At 41.8% G+C, this 15,704-nt stretch overlaps 1 protein-coding gene across 1 annotated transcript in view; it reads right to left on the reverse strand.

Annotated features, from left to right (window-relative positions):
* ADCY10 (adenylate cyclase 10) overlaps positions 1–15,704 on the reverse strand; it is a 55,819-nt gene that overhangs the window by 20,567 nt on the left and 19,548 nt on the right. Inside the window, exons 12-18 of the mRNA XM_045546633.1 lie at positions 13,722–13,996; positions 11,773–11,909; positions 6,848–6,976; positions 5,363–5,641; positions 4,939–5,229; positions 852–921; positions 354–585 (exon numbers count right to left, since the gene is read on the reverse strand). Coding sequence (XP_045402589.1) covers positions 354–585; positions 852–921; positions 4,939–5,229; positions 5,363–5,641; positions 6,848–6,976; positions 11,773–11,909; positions 13,722–13,996 — 1,413 coding nt within the window. The remainder of the gene's footprint in view (positions 1–353; positions 586–851; positions 922–4,938; positions 5,230–5,362; positions 5,642–6,847; positions 6,977–11,772; positions 11,910–13,721; positions 13,997–15,704) is intronic.

Consider the following 15,704-nt stretch of genomic DNA (forward strand, 5'->3'; position numbering starts at 1 on the left):
GGGGCCTTACTGAGGAAGACTATGCTAAAACTGAAGCATTGATACTAAAAGTCCTCTCTGCGTTGATTTCGGAATGAGAGGTGACCCCTTACTTCCCATGCTGGCCGATTATTCATGGCAAGTTTCTAAAGGTGGCAATATTTTAAATAAGGTATAATGCCAGTTACAATTTGTTCCACCTGTGTTTTCTCAATCTGAGATTATTTCCCTTCTGGGTAAGTGATTTTCAAGTGAAAGGGGTGGTGGCAGGAGTCAAGAACACGAAGTGTTGAAAAGACACAGGGAGCTTCCCTTCTCGCTCTGAGGTCTATGGGTCTCTCTGGGGTGGAGGAGTCTGAGTAGCAACAGCTTACCATATAGTTATCTCCCAAGAGGAGATAAGCAGATGCAATTTCTAAGAAGTAATATAAGGCTTTGTTTTTTTCTCCCAAAGCCAGAAAATGGTAGGCCAGAGGCAAAATGACAATCTCTAGGATTTCCTCACACTGGCAAGATTCCGGAGGGATGATGTCTTCCTCAGATGTCCTCATTTTTGTTATAATAATGTCAAAGAAATTCAAGATCCTTTCTCTTACTTCGTCGGGACTGTCCAAATGCAGAAATAAATAGGAATAATAACTTGTAGATATAGTATAGCTTTTGACATGAAAATATCTTTAAAAACTAATAAAAGAGCAAGGTAATAAAACCTAATATGGATACTTCGGTCTAAACTCACCATGCACACCCCCCAAATTTTTCCCACTTGTACCTAAGAGGCCAAAACTACTGATCAAATGATCCTAACAGTGTTTTGAATTTAACGACAATTGTTTATACTCTACTTCCTACACAATTATATATGTCCATACCTCACATTTTCAGAAAATGACCCAGATATCCTAGGAAAGTCTGTTTTGGAAATGGTACTCTCTTCTTCAGCTAGAAAATAAATAAACTAATTAGTTGTATGGATCATTGAAATGTTCTCTATAATGAAGATATCTGGGATCTACCAAAGACTCTTGTTCCCTTTTCATGATATGTAGCTGTTGCTGCCCAGCCAGGAACTGCACTTCCCAGTCCCCACTGCATCTTAGGAGAAGTCCCGTAATTAGTTCTCACAATGAAATTAGATCAGAAGTGATATATGTCACCTCTGGGCTGAGACGGTTATTTGTCTTCTCTATCCTGTCCTTCCACAAGAAAGCAAATCATTCTACGGACCTAAAGAATGGCAAAACCACAAGTTGGGAGGAGCCTGGGTCCCTTACTAACTGTGTGCAAAGCCATTTGTCAGAACTTTCATTGTCTATTACGTGAGCAGGAAATAAACTATCATTCTATTGTGTTAACCCACAGAAATGTTGGGGTTTGTTATAGCTAATAACATTATCCTGACTAATTTACCCTACAATAACTAAAATTATGAGTTAACAATCCTGAGGAAGGTGACATCAGTTTCTAGCAGAGAAATACATAGATACTTAAATGAAGTACCCTCAAAAGGCTAACTAAAGGGCGGAGCATCTTGAATTTAAAACCTTCAGTTTAACCAGACTTCAATAGGTTAGAAAATTCCATAATGATTTTAAAATAGAAAATAAATGGGGGTCGTCTAATCCAGCCATTTCTCCATTCAGGAAGAAGAAAGAATCCTAGAGAGGGGAGGAACTTGTCTCAGGTCACGTATCCGTCAGCGGTGGAGGTAGGACTAGACCCTCAGTCTTCTGGCTCCAAGGCGAATGCATTTCTCCATAGATCTTTTAATTTATAGAAATCTAGTTTGAACATCTAAGAAGTTATCACCCTCTTCTGAAAGCCTTCTGTGCCCTTGCCCCATAGAATGTGTGCCCAAACTCATGTGCACGCATCAACTCTGTGCAGACCTCTATCATAGTCCTTACCATACCACATGGCGATCAATTTGTCCATCGTTCTCCTAGACTACAATTCATTGTATCCTTAGTGACTAAAAGCTGAATATGTTGAACTATGCCTCTGTCCCCCTACTCCTCTAAAACTGCCCCTGTCAAGGTTACCAGTGGCCATCATCTTGCCAAATCCAAAGGGTAAATCTTTGCCTACGTTTTATTACACCTCTAGCAGCGTTTAATACAAGTGACCACTCTCTTTTCCCTGGCTCTTGTAACACACATTCCCTTGGCTCCCCTTCTCATTGGCTGCCCACTTAGCTGGCTTCTATTCCTCTACCGACATTCTGAATGTGGGTAAGCCTCAGTGTGGTCCTGGGCTCCCTTCTCCATCCACAGTTTCTCCCTAGGTAATTTCATCTGCCCATGACTTTAAATTCCATCTATATGCCAATGACTTTCAATTTTATACCTCTACGCCCTGACATCTACTTTAATTACAGACCTGTATATCCAAATACTTCCTCGGCAGCTGCCACTTGGATTCATAACAGGCGTTTCAAAATGAACATGGTTCAAACAGAACTCATTAATCTCGTCTCCATAAACCTACACCCACTTACATCTTTCCCGTCTTAGTAACCATCACTGCCATATATCCATTTTCTCAAGCCAAAATCGTGGGACACAGCTTTGATTCTGTTCTTTCTTTCACCCCATCCCCATTCAATCCACAAGAAAGTTCCCAACTTTGAGTGTGCCCCCAAATTATCTGAATCCATCTTCTTCTGTCCATTTTCACCATAGCACCACCCTGGTCCATTACCAAAAGTTTATCTGGACAACTGCAAAATACTGATCTCCTGCTGTTCTTTTGCTTTCAATCTGTTTATCTAGATAAGACACAGTAAGTTTTTAAAAACATTATTCAGATCTCTGTGGCAGAAACTGCTGGCTTGGCATCCCAATCACCATTGTCCTTCTTCTCCTTAGTAATAGAACTCAGTTTTATACAGGACAGCTACATTCTGCAGCCGGAAAATGCAACTAGCTATCGTCATGTGACTAAGTTCTCGCCAATGGGATGTAAGAAGAAATATTGGGTAATACTCCCAGAAAATTCCTTAAAAGGGAGGGAGGATCCCTTTAATTTTTTGGCTTCTTTCTCCTTCCTCTGGCAATAAATGTGAACATAATGGTTGGACCTCCAGGAGCTGTGTTGAATCAAGACCCCTGACAATATGGAAGCCTCCATGCTAGTCCTAGTGATGAGACAAGCATTTGACTTGAGAGAGAAATAAATTTAATGAATTTAATAATAAATATAATTAAGCCACTCTAGTTGGGTTCTTATTATATGTAGCCAATACTAATTCTAATCAATACCTCTCCAATGTGTTCCAATACACGTACAATGAAATTCTAGGTCTACAAGGCCCCTTGATGGTTTTATTAGTTAATCTGTCTATTGTCTGTCAGCTTCCACATGTCTATCATTTTCACCAATATGGCCCCAGTATCTAGATCACTACCTGGAATGATGGATGCTCAGTAAATGTTTGTTGCATTAATGGACGTTTGTTTGAGAAGAAATCAGTTACTAAAAACAAAATACTATTCCTCCTCTCACATCCTGTATATTTTTTATGCTTAAAATTGTAATGGTGATAGAATGAGATATAGAGATCGGATAGATAAAGCAAATAGAGTCAGGGTGTACAGGTATGTTCCTTGTCATATCCTTTACCCCTTGTGGGAATGATATTATTTTTGGTTCTCAATTTTCTCCATTTACAAAACATATATTATCAAGAGTTCTCTAATATAAGGAGGATCTGTAAAAGTAAAAAAAAAAAAAAAAAGAAGAAAAAAAAGAAGATACAAAATGCTTGTAGGTTCTCAGAAGAGAAAAGCAAAGATATCACCTGCTCACCCCATGGTTCCAAAGACCTAGAAATGAGACTTTAGGTTCAAGGTGTCAGACTGTCCTCTTGTGTTCATCTCCTGTCTCCCCAGGATCAGGACATTTTACATTAAATGAGAATAAGATGATTTTATTTCATTTTTTCTTATACTTCAGAGAATGATGTAAAGATGATTTTTCAAAGCATAAACCCACAATGCCTAGGATGGAAGGGATCACATTCCTGACCCAGGGTGGTTGCACTAGCTATCCCCTCTGCCTAAAATACTACTCCCAGCCACCTGCAGAACAAAACCCCGCACTTCCTCTGTCCCTATGTGAATCTTACTTCTCAGTGAGGCCTGCTCTAGTGGTTTTGCACTCCTAATCCTCCTTGCCCTACCCAACATTCTTTTCTGTTTTTCTCCAGGGGATGTAGCATTTATAACAAACTATACTTCTTTATTATATATTTTTTCCCCACTGTCTACTTTTCCCCAATAGAATGCTGTTTTGTTCACTGATGTATCTCAGGTGCCTAGGGCAGTGAGCATAGGGACTCAATAAATATTTGTTGAGTGAGTAAATGAAATGTTGATTGAAACTTCAGCACACTTCTGGAAGATATGGGAGTGAGAAGAGTGGTCACTGATGAAGTAGGAGGAGGAAGCTGAAGGAGAGAGCCCAGGAGGGTTGTAAATCCTTGAAATGGATCAAGACTCAGAAAATAACAGATTTTTTTTCCATTGGAGCCTATTTCAAAGTAGACCAACAAAGCAATAATGATCTTGCCTGCCAAAAACACCATTTCCTGGTGGATTTTGCTTTTGCTCCCACTTCATTATGTCAGACTGCATCCCCCAGGCTCCTGGGATTCCATCCCTTGGTGTGAATTAAGTGGGACATTTTAATTTGAGCTCTGGTTGCACCCGGTTTTGGCAGAACCCCTATCCCCAAACCCTCCCTGGCAGCCTCATGGTGATATTGGCTCTGCTAGACTTAGCTGCAGGTGCACTCCCAACGCTCCCCTTCCCCAGTGTCCTATGTGCTAGAGTCTCATCATTCTTTGTGCCCAAGCCCTCAGGGGACTTGGAACCCTTAAGGTCCAGATCCACTCCTTCTAGATCTCAGTCTCCAGATTTCTCAAGAATAGTTAGGATTAATTAAAAATGGTAAGTTTACTTTCAAATCTGTAGGACGTAGCCATCTTTTTAATGGTATCCATGTCCAACGTGTTGAGCCGAATGTCCACTATGTAGTGGTGATAGGGAATGAAGTCCCCTTTTCTGCAGTAGTCACATTTGTGGGCATTTTCTTCTAGAAAGTGCGCACATTTCAAGAGCATGGCTTTCTTGTGGTCTTTGAGCCACAGCTCAGAGGCTGTTTTCTGCATCATAGGGTTACAGAATCGAATGATGTGGCATTCGATCACCTCGCTTTCCAGTTCACGAAGCTGTTCATCTTTGCCATGAGCTAGAGAGAAGAGAAAGGGTTTTTCAGCCAGGTGGTGAGCGACAGATCAGTTCCTGCTACCTAACGTAGATCAATCCTTTTATCTAGATGTGCCATTAGGAGGAAATGTGGGTCACTTCCAGGTGCTACTCACCCATCCCTTCACTGGGCTTCAGAGACAAGGAGCGATAATGCACCTCAAATGAGGCCACGTTGTGTTTCAGGGCCATTCGAAGATCCTTGCCACTCCGGAAACAATCAAAAACGTTAGATTCCACTAGGCTTGCCAGGGCCTTGATCATCATCTTCATGTTCCAACAAGGGAGAATCTCAAACAACAGCTCTGTAGTGAAGGTCAGGCCAATGATGGCTGCACATCTCACCAACATTTGGTGGGAAAGGCTCATGCTATCCAGCTGGATCAGAGAGATTTCTGCAGGTAGAAAGCCACACAGTAGGAAACTAGGCATCTGTCTTTATCAAATACATTCCCAAGGTGGACTGGACAGCCATTCTGCTCTATAGTTCTTGTCCACAGAAACCTAGCCGAACTAAGTCAAAAGAAGTATTTGTTTAATACACAATTCATAGACAGCACTTGTGCTGAGAGTATAAAAGATGGAGATGTTATGCTCTAAAAAGACACATGGCACAATGATCAGACAAAAAGAGGACTGATTTCATGGTGTTCTGGTTTTGTGTTAGAGTGTGACAAAGGTGTATGAGACGAGTAGAGGTCACTGAAGGCCACAGTAGTCTGAGGAGCAGGGCCTACCATACAGGAGTCCTTTGTTGACTTCCCCAGCTGGTCTTTTTCTGTCTTCTTCCCTGGTTCCTCTTTCTCCTAGAAACCCCTAGCAATAACACTTCTCTCTATCTACCCCAGAGGTTCACTCATTCTCATGATGTACGTTATCATCTCGATGCCATGACTAAGTTTCAGAGACTTCATAGCTCCTATCCCAACTTCTCATCTAAACTTGGGTATCATAGATCATGTGGCTTCCTGGACATTTTGACCAGGATGTCCTTACATTAGGGACAAAATCTGAACTTCTCAACTTCCCCACAGAACTCAGTAGAAGCTAAGCTAGTCTACCTCTCACTTTAGTAGACACAGTGAATGAAACATAAATGAAGCTCTTTTGGAGACTGAGAAACTTCAGGTATCCTGAGGTCATCCTTCTAGACATTTAAAGTTACTTATGGATGGTATGGATTGGAGCTGAATGCATACTAGAACATTCCTTGAAAGTCATTTTTCTTTAAAAGACTAATAATACATCTTTGATATAAACTCCCTTGACCTGTCATTTCTCATAAAAGCAGAAAGTGTCTCAGTATTAGCTTTTTCTCCCTCATTATTTGGTTTCTGTTTAATTCAAAATGTACTATACCTCATTCTTGTATATGGCAGAATAAACCTTTGTTCAAGTCAGACCCCAGAATATGCACAGGGAGAAGGTGGCTTCTAAGTAGAAGAAAAGCCAAGCCTTCCATGGAACGTTCCTACTGCCTCAGGCAATACAAAACAAACAACCAATCTATTTTTCTTGTTCCTTTTTTAGACAGCCATCCTAGAGAAAGCAAAAGTAGAGTCTAGGTACTGGAAAATAAATACCAGGTCAAATTTTCTTACCTTTTAATGATGCTGGTGGTGACAGGTTTTTCAGTTTGACACCACTTACAAGGTTACAGACTGATTTCAATCCCTCCTCACCATAGTCACTAAATGCTTTTAATTCCTCTGTTGGCTTAGTGAAATTCTCTGTAGGAGAATAAGGGAAGAAAAGTTGAGTCCTTGCCCTGTCTTATAAGGTTCAATTTTCCAATCCTCTTTGAGATGGATCTCACGTGAGAAATGGTGGCCATAAACGTGTGTTGGCTCACCAAATATTCTGGCATACCTTGTTTTAAGTAAAACTGATACATGAAAGTCTAGATGTACTCAAAAATGTTTTGTCTCCCTCCACCCCAACCCTGCCCAACAAAAAGGATTGGCACTATTGATGTCTTCCACAGGATATAAGGTTTTACAAAAAATTTGATTCACAGATCATCAGGATGTATCTATCTTACAGCACGTAGTAACATATAGTTGTATGCACATCCACATCCCTACACTCAGATACAAACACGTTCTGTGAGGGACTAATTAGGACACAGCTACTATCAGAAAGAGGTATGTAAAATGGTGAGGTTTGAATAGTAAATTTACCCAGTAATTTGGTCTCCTGGTACTTTAAAATGCATAATTTATCTATCCCTTTGCTCACTCAAGTAGCATTTGGTAGCTGCAACTGCTGTGGTAGATGAGGTGGAGATATAAAGGGGAACATAACCAAGTTATCATTTCCTGGAGACATAAGTCACGTATATAAAAAGCAGGACTGCCAGGCAGTAAATGAGTGCCATGTGGTTGGGCACAAACAGGAAGCATCCGAGAGTTCCTATCAATACAGGATGTATTTCTTATGGACTTTTTGTGCATCTTGTCGGATGAAGGCTATAAATGTGAATAATGTGTGCTTCCAGCCCTCAAGGGGCATAAGATCTGTGGTGACAGATATATAAGTAATTAACCATAACACCAGGGAAAACGACTTGAAGAGTAACATGTTGTGGGAACAGAGAAGAACAATTAATTCAGACTCGGTAGATTCAGAAAGGCTTCATGGGGGAGGAAGTATTGCATGTGAGTGGATGAGTGTGGCTAACACGTGGTGCCCGGCCTGCTGGAGTGTCACTGTGGGAGATGTATCTAGGGACCCCATTTGGGAGCAGAGCATGGAAAGCATTTAACAGCATACTGTGAAGACAGGACTTTATAGACAATAAAGATCACAGGTTTCTGAAGAGAAAATAGTAATAATCCAGCCAACTATTTTTAGGAAGGTAGCACTAGAAGCAGCCTATGGGGGAAGTGAGAAAACAGAATAGGGAAGACTGTGTAAGAAAGCTGTGACAGTGGAATACCAAGAGGTAAGAATGGATACAGCCAGGCAAGTGTTGCAGCGAGGAGAAAGCAAATGCTAAAAATATTGAAGAAATGGGGCCTAAGCAGGATAGTGATGGAAGCGAGGGAGACATGAATGACGCCATTGATCGAGCTCGGAAGTACAGGAGGAAGTACAGTTGGGGAGGGAGGATGATGCATGAAGTTTTAGCTGTGTTCAGTTTGAGGGTCTATGGGTCTGGCATTAAGAGTGAGGTTAGGATTGGAGATCACACACACACACACACACACACACACACACGCACATATGCACATGAAGGCTGGGGAATAGATGAATAAATGAAAACAACAGGGGAGAGAGTACCGAACTAACAAAAAGAGAGGGATAAGGATAGAATTGGGAGCAGGGAGAATGTGGGAGCAGGGAAGCCAAGGGAGGGCAGCATGCCCAGAAGGGGGCCAGGTGTGAGTGTGAGACTGTGTGTGTGTGTGTGTGTGTGTGTGTGTGTGTGTGTTCGGGTGAGAGGGTGGGGTGCAAGGGTATGAGGTGGTCTATGCTCCTTTATGCTTTTTAATTTCCCTTTCCAGGACCTAGCACTGCCCGTTCTTTCTGTCCCTCAGCCAGTCTTAACCGAGTGCCTCTAGGGAGTAGGGATCATTCTAGAATTGGGGATCCAGGAGAGTAAAAGACTCCCTGCCTCAGGGAGATCACATCCTAACAATGGGAGACAGACAATAAACAACAGATAAATAAGCTAATAGGATGCCCTCATAATGTGATTCAGCTATGTGGAAGAAATAAAAGAGTGATGGGTACTGTGTAGTCTACTCAAATTTCACCTGTTGTTAACCTTTTGCCCCCTTTGCTATATCTTTTGTCTTCTCTGTATGTACATATTTTTTCTGAAGCATTTGAACATGAATTGCACACATCACACTCTTTACCCCCAAATACTTTACTCTGTATTTCCTAAAAATAACAACATTCTCGTATATAACCAGACTAGAGTGCACTTACCACCTTCAGGAAGTTTAACATTGATACAATACTTCGTTGTCCACATTCCAATTTTGTCAATTGACCCAATAATGTGCTTTAACATTGTTTTTTCTTCCAATATAAAATCCATTCTAGGATTAGGTAATGTATTTAGGTTTTTTTAATTGAAGTGAAGTGCACATAACATACAGCTAACCATTTTAAAACATATAATTAAGTGGCATTTAGTACATTTGCAATATTGTGTAATTAGCACTTCTCCTTAGCTTCGATTAATTTTCCTTACCTTAGAAGACACTGAAGGGTGTTAAATAGGGGAGACACCTGATTGTTTTTTAAAATGCTCATGACAGACACTGAATAAATATTTTGTTGAACAAGTAAACGAATGTACAAAATGTAGGAATAGTATTATTCTATCTATGGTATTTATATTTACATATTTCCTTCCCTTGATTCATTGGGTGGCTAATATAATATTATAATGGAATTATTTAGTCTAAAAGTAATGATCATAGCAGTCATTATCTATTTAGTGACCCATTACCATCCTTAAAACTAATGTAGCCAGGGAAAGCCTTTTCTGTTTTTTCATCACAATCATCCAGAAAAATAAATTGATCTTTTCTTAAAAAGCAAGCTTATGTTTCTTGTTCATTAAAAAAATTATTTTTAGCTCTGACCCTATTCTTCTTTCAGACAGCCATCTGTCTCGTTTTCCCTTCGGATGTGACCACCCTGGCCACACGGTCTGCTGCAGTCAGTTACTGCACACGGAGTGGGAGGCAACAGGCGTTCCAGAGACTGAAACACAGTTCACGGAGGGAGACGGGGCAGCTCAGCTTCATTCATTCATCCAGGAGATGGGGGGATTTCCAGGAAGCAAAGAGAAATCTTTTGTAAAATTTCCCTCATTACCACCCATAGGTGGTGATTTTCTACCCTGCTGTATAGAGACAACAGCACCATCAGCTCCTTTATTCCACGATATTCGCCTTAACATGACACTGAATTTCCATCCATTTCCTCACCCTTAAATTTAGTCGCAGAGGAAGAAGTTTGATCCTACAGGTTTAGTAATATTAATATGAATAGTGCTTATCGCCGTTAAAACAGCATCATTTTCTTTCTTTTTTTTTTTTTTTGAGTCACAAAAAAATTAAGAGACTTTCGCTTTCAGGAAGATAGAGTTGACATGTTTTCCCCTATTCCTCCTGCTAAGTACCACTGAACCCCCTGGACATTATATGTAAAACAACAGAAGATGACATTGAAGGTGGAGAGAAGCCAAATTACAATAGCTAGGGACCTCAGGACCCAGGCAACAGCATGGCAGTGAGTTCTATGGCAGGGTTTCCTCAGTTTGCCTCATGCATCCCAGACTGGGGGCTGAAGAATCTGGGACCCAGAAACACCAAAAGGTACACACAAAAAAGCTTTAGCGAAGGGGTAGCTGTGTCTCTAGCCTTCATCCTCTGCTTTCCAACTTGCATCCTTACCCCATTCTCTGATCCCACCCTTCTTCCTGCATTAAAATTATTTTCTTAAAAATTCCAATTGACCTCTGTCATGCCATCATCTCAAATTTCATGCCCCTAGTATGTTTCTGTAGCATAGGAAACTTACCACTCACTTTGACCAAGTAATTTTACCTCTGGGAAATGAGAATTTTTTTCTAGATAACATCTAAGCCCCTCTTTGGTTCTGATTCTGGGCCTTAAGATTTCTCAGTGTTCTGTCACATGTATTACAGGTGCACATTCTTTAGATCAGTCCAGGGAGCCCTGGGCAATACTAAATTCTCTCATAATCTGGCATGTCAGATCCAGGATTTCTTGCATCCCGCAAACCCTCTGACCCTGCAGGGAGCATTAGCGTTAGCGTAGGTAGGAAACTGAGGCATGAACAGAGGAGGCAGGGAACGGAAGGGGCAGTCTAAACAAACAAGATACTTAGTAAGAAAACACACTGCGAGATAAGGGGAGCTGTGAGTGTCACGAACATTAGCATAAGAAAAGTGACACACAGGCGGAGAAAACCCAAAAGCCAGCAACTTAAAGGAATGGGATGCAGAGTAAGAGAACACACTGTAACAGTAACAAGATAAGGGTAACCACAGCTATCACAAGAAACGTAACAGAAACAACACAGGGCACGTTATACATTACACTTTGCCCCCGCCCCCCACGGGGTTGGCCTAAGATGTACGGTGGGACACGCCCACCCAACAGCAGGAAAGAGACAACATCCTCATTGGCCAAGAGAAAAAAGAGAAGCGACAACGTCACAGAGGAGAGGCCAGACAAAAGGAAAAGGTATGACACAGAGACCCCAGGGCCACTGTCTGCTGGGACATCTGCCTGCTCCTGTCCCTTATGACACAGGAACCCCAGGGCCACCATCTGCTCAGACGTGAGCCTGTTCTTAATCCCTTTAAGAGGAAACTTTCACTTTAATAAACTTTGCTGCTTGTTGCTTCAAAACCGTCTCTTGGTGTCATTCTTCGATTGCAAGAAGAACCAAGGAGGTGGCCTAAGGCGTAGCCCTTTCCTGCAAGGACTTTTTAACACAGGACAGACTGAGCAAGAACCGTTGCAGCAGGACTCACTGAACAGGTTATTCCAGGTCATGTTTGTCTTTTCCTCAGACTCCATTTGTTGGAAAATGAAAACTCTGTGGTGGTCGAGGTTTTTTATCAATTCTTCACAGTAATATGGAATCCCACAGCTTCCCTCTGCCAGGTACCTGTGGTGACAACAAGGCAACCTGTTTATATTGAAGATCCGTCTTCTAGGAAGGAAACATATTTGAGTCTTCTCAATCACTTGGAAACAACTTCTCGTTCTTCATTTGTTTCCATTTGTTTTCTATTTTGGGGGGATGGCTTTTTCTTTTTATTTAATTTTTTTAAGTTACATAAAACATATCCTTCCCAAGCTAAAACTGTATAATAAGGTACTTCCTCAGTCTTGCTCACCCTATAGGTAACCATTTTGATTAGCTTTTGGTTTACCTTTCCAATATTTCTTTTCAAAAATATAAACAAATGCACACAATACACCCTTACTTCACCCCCTTTTAAAATAAAAGCCAGCAAGTTACACACTCTGCATACTGGACTGCTCCTTGGTTTTCACTCAACGATATATCCCAGTGATCTTCCATGTCAGCAGATCTTTCTCATTTCTTTTTATTGTGTGGACGCACCCTAGTTTACTCAACCTATCTCCTTAGGGATTCACCTTTGGTTGTTTCTAGTGTTTTATTAATACAAACAATGTCCCAGTAAAAACCTTGTCCACGTGTCACTTCATATTTTTGTCAATATATCTTTAAGATAGATTCTTAGAATTGGGATTGCTAGATCAAAAGGTTAATGCATATATTTTATATATAACTTATATTTGTAATGAGAGAGAAAGAGAAAGTGTGTGTCAAATTTATCCCTAGAGTTATCCTAGTTATCTTAAATAAACCTTTGTCCAAGACGTCTTTCTGGCCAGGCGTAGTGGCTCACGCCTGTAATCCTAGCACTCTGGGAGGCCGAGGCGGGCGGATTGTTTGAGCTCAGCAGTTCGAGACCAGCCTGAGCAAGAGCGAGACCCTGTCTCTACTAAAAATAGAAAGAAATTATATGGACAGCTAAAAATATATATAGAAAAATTAGCCAGGCATGGTGGCACATGCCTGTAGTCCCAGCTACTCGGGAGGCTGAGGCAGGAGGATCGCTTGAGCCCAGGAGTTTGAGGTTACTGTGAGCTAGGCTGACGCCATGGCACTCTAGTCTGGGCAACAGAGTGAGATGCTGTCTCAGAAAAAAAAAAAAAAAAAGACATCTTTCTTCCAGAAGCAGGGCAACCTCATTAGAAAGGGCAGATGCCAAGGTGAGTTGCAAACAGCCAGCTAAAGAAGAGATATCGTCTGTGTTGTTAAGGGGATTGCTGTCAAGACCCCAGGAGAGAAGTCCCTGAAAAGCTCAGAAAGCACTCACCAGAGAGTCAGCTTTCCACATCTGCCAGAGATGGGAACACCCAAACCAGACCACACTACTGCTAGCCAAGTCAGACCTTGCTTAATTGTGGGTCGTAGACTTTAACGCTGAGCAGGCTGCCTCCTGTCACTTGCCCATGATGAGTCTCACTTGCTCTTGCTCACTGTTGATTAGAGTATACCCATACCCGCTATAATGAAAGGGAAACAGACCCCCTAAGCGCAGTTTGAGAAGGTGAAGCAGGAACGGAACATGGATAAGGTGAGCACCATCCATCCGACCAATGAATGGCCCCTTTAAAAGGTGGGACCAGCAAAAATACTGCAATAGGCACTACAAGGCACACACTAAAGAATCTGATGAAGTCAGGTCCTGGGGAATGAATGTGGACGTCAAGACCTCCAGTTAGAAACAGGTTACTGGCCGGGCGCAGTGGCTCACGCCTGTAGTCCTAGCATCCCGGGAGGCCGAGGCGGGAGGATCGCTGCAGCTCAGGGGTTCGACACCAGCCTAAGCACAGTGAGACCCCGCCTCTATATATATAAAAAAAGAAACAGGTTACTTACAAGTCCAGTTCTTTGGGGATGCTGCTCACATTGAGGTCTAGACAGACCTTGTTGTGGATGTCCTTAGGCTGCATTGCACCGAGGGTGACAAACGTTGTGTTCCTGTTCTTCAGTATGGCATGGGCTGCTGCACAGGTGATGCCGAGGAAGGGAGCCAGAGACATAACGATGAAGACAGGAACATTCCGAAGAAGATTTTCTATAAAGGCCCAGGAGGTCGAATCCACAAACTGGGCCCCGTCAATGATGAAAATAATCTTTTCCTCTTTCGCTGTCTGGACAAGATAGAGAAACAGAAAGAAAAATGCTGTGGGAGTTCAGGTTTGTATCTGTGTATACGGGTATGCACTGAGTTTTGTGGTTTGCTGACGAAGAGAAAGAACCAGCTAAGTTAAATCTTTTTCTTTCCAATTACTTTGTATTAATTTACATTCCATTAACTTGAGATCTGTGGCAATTTGGACATAGTTGGCTGGAATGGACTCTTACTTGGTCAGATTTTTGTGTAAAAGTAATGCAAGTTTGTAGGATAAATGGCGTTGTAGAGGTAACCACAAAAACCAGGTAAAAGTTCCTATCACATAAAAATAACTGATATGTTAACTACAAGTCACTTTACTGATCAGTGAAGGTCTCCTGGGGATGTCTACTTGACATTTATTCAACTCACACATATTAAACACATGCTCACTGAGCACCCACTGGACTAGGTGCTAAAGGAAACTGATCTAGTCTTTGCCCTGCTGGCAGTTTACACTAGTCTAGCTCGAATTGTGGCATGTGTTACACCCAAAAGCAGATCATTTTCTCATATAGACTACCCTTCCCTAACTAGTCTGAATTATTTATTTACTCATGAAGCATTTATTGTGCATCTATTAGGGTCAGGCACTGTTCTAGGTGTGGAGATACAGTCTTTTTTTTTTTTTTTTTTTTTTTTTGTGACAGAGTCTCACTTTGTTGCCCGGGCTAGAGTGAGTGCCGTGGCGTCAGCCTAGCTCACAGCAACCTCAAACTCCTGGGCTTAAGCGATCCTTCTGCCTCAGCCTCCTGAGTAGCTGGGACTATAGGCATGCGCCACCATGCCTGGCTAATTTTTTCTATATATATATTTTTAGTTGTCCAGATAATTTATTTCTATTTTTTTTTTTAGTAGAGACGGGGTCTCGCTCAGGCTGGTCTCGAACTTCTGACCTCAAGCGATCCACCCGCCTCAGCCTCCCAGAGTGCTAGGATTACAGGCGTGAGCCACCGTGCCCTGCCAAGGCTAACTTTAAATGATGCATGATGCATAATTTGCCATTAACTAAATCAAGGGTCAGGATCAGTATGGAGAAGAAAGGGCACTGTAGCGGGAAAAAATGATTTTGGTGTTAGACACTGAACTCTGTGTGAGTTACAACAACCATGTGGAATATATAGAAGGTTCTTGGGAAAATGGTTCTGGTGCATATAGGAGAGGTGGGGACCAAAATATAAATTTGGTGATCATCAACATATAGTAGAAAATTGGGATTATGAGATTAACTCAGAGAGAGCGTGAACACTTGTTGAATGTTTCCTATGACAAAGGCACTAAGTGTTTACATATCATCTAGGCATCTAAACCTTACACCCATGTGAGCCAGGTACTGCTATTTCCCCCTATTTGATAGATGATAAAACAGAAATGTAGGTTAAGTCGCTTGCTCAGAGTTGCTCAGGTACAAGTGATGGGCCCAGGGGTTCAAGTCTCAGTCGTCTGGCTACAAAGCCTGCACACGTAACTTCTTTGGTACGTTACATATGGAGGAGGAACAAAAAGCACTGGGACAGGCCAGACTTAAGGGACTCCTTTCAAGGATACGTAAATTCTGAACAGACTCGAGGTTTGGAAGGATGAAGGAGAATTAAGCCCTTCAGGACAAAGCTTTCACAAACTTTAAAACCTCTTGCCGAGGGAGTCTGAACCTCGCCGGCCACCTGGCTTTGTAGTGATTTGAC

Source organism: Lemur catta, chromosome 3, assembly GCF_020740605.2.
Source record: "Lemur catta isolate mLemCat1 chromosome 3, mLemCat1.pri, whole genome shotgun sequence".
Lineage (NCBI taxonomy): Eukaryota > Metazoa > Chordata > Mammalia > Primates > Lemuridae > Lemur > Lemur catta.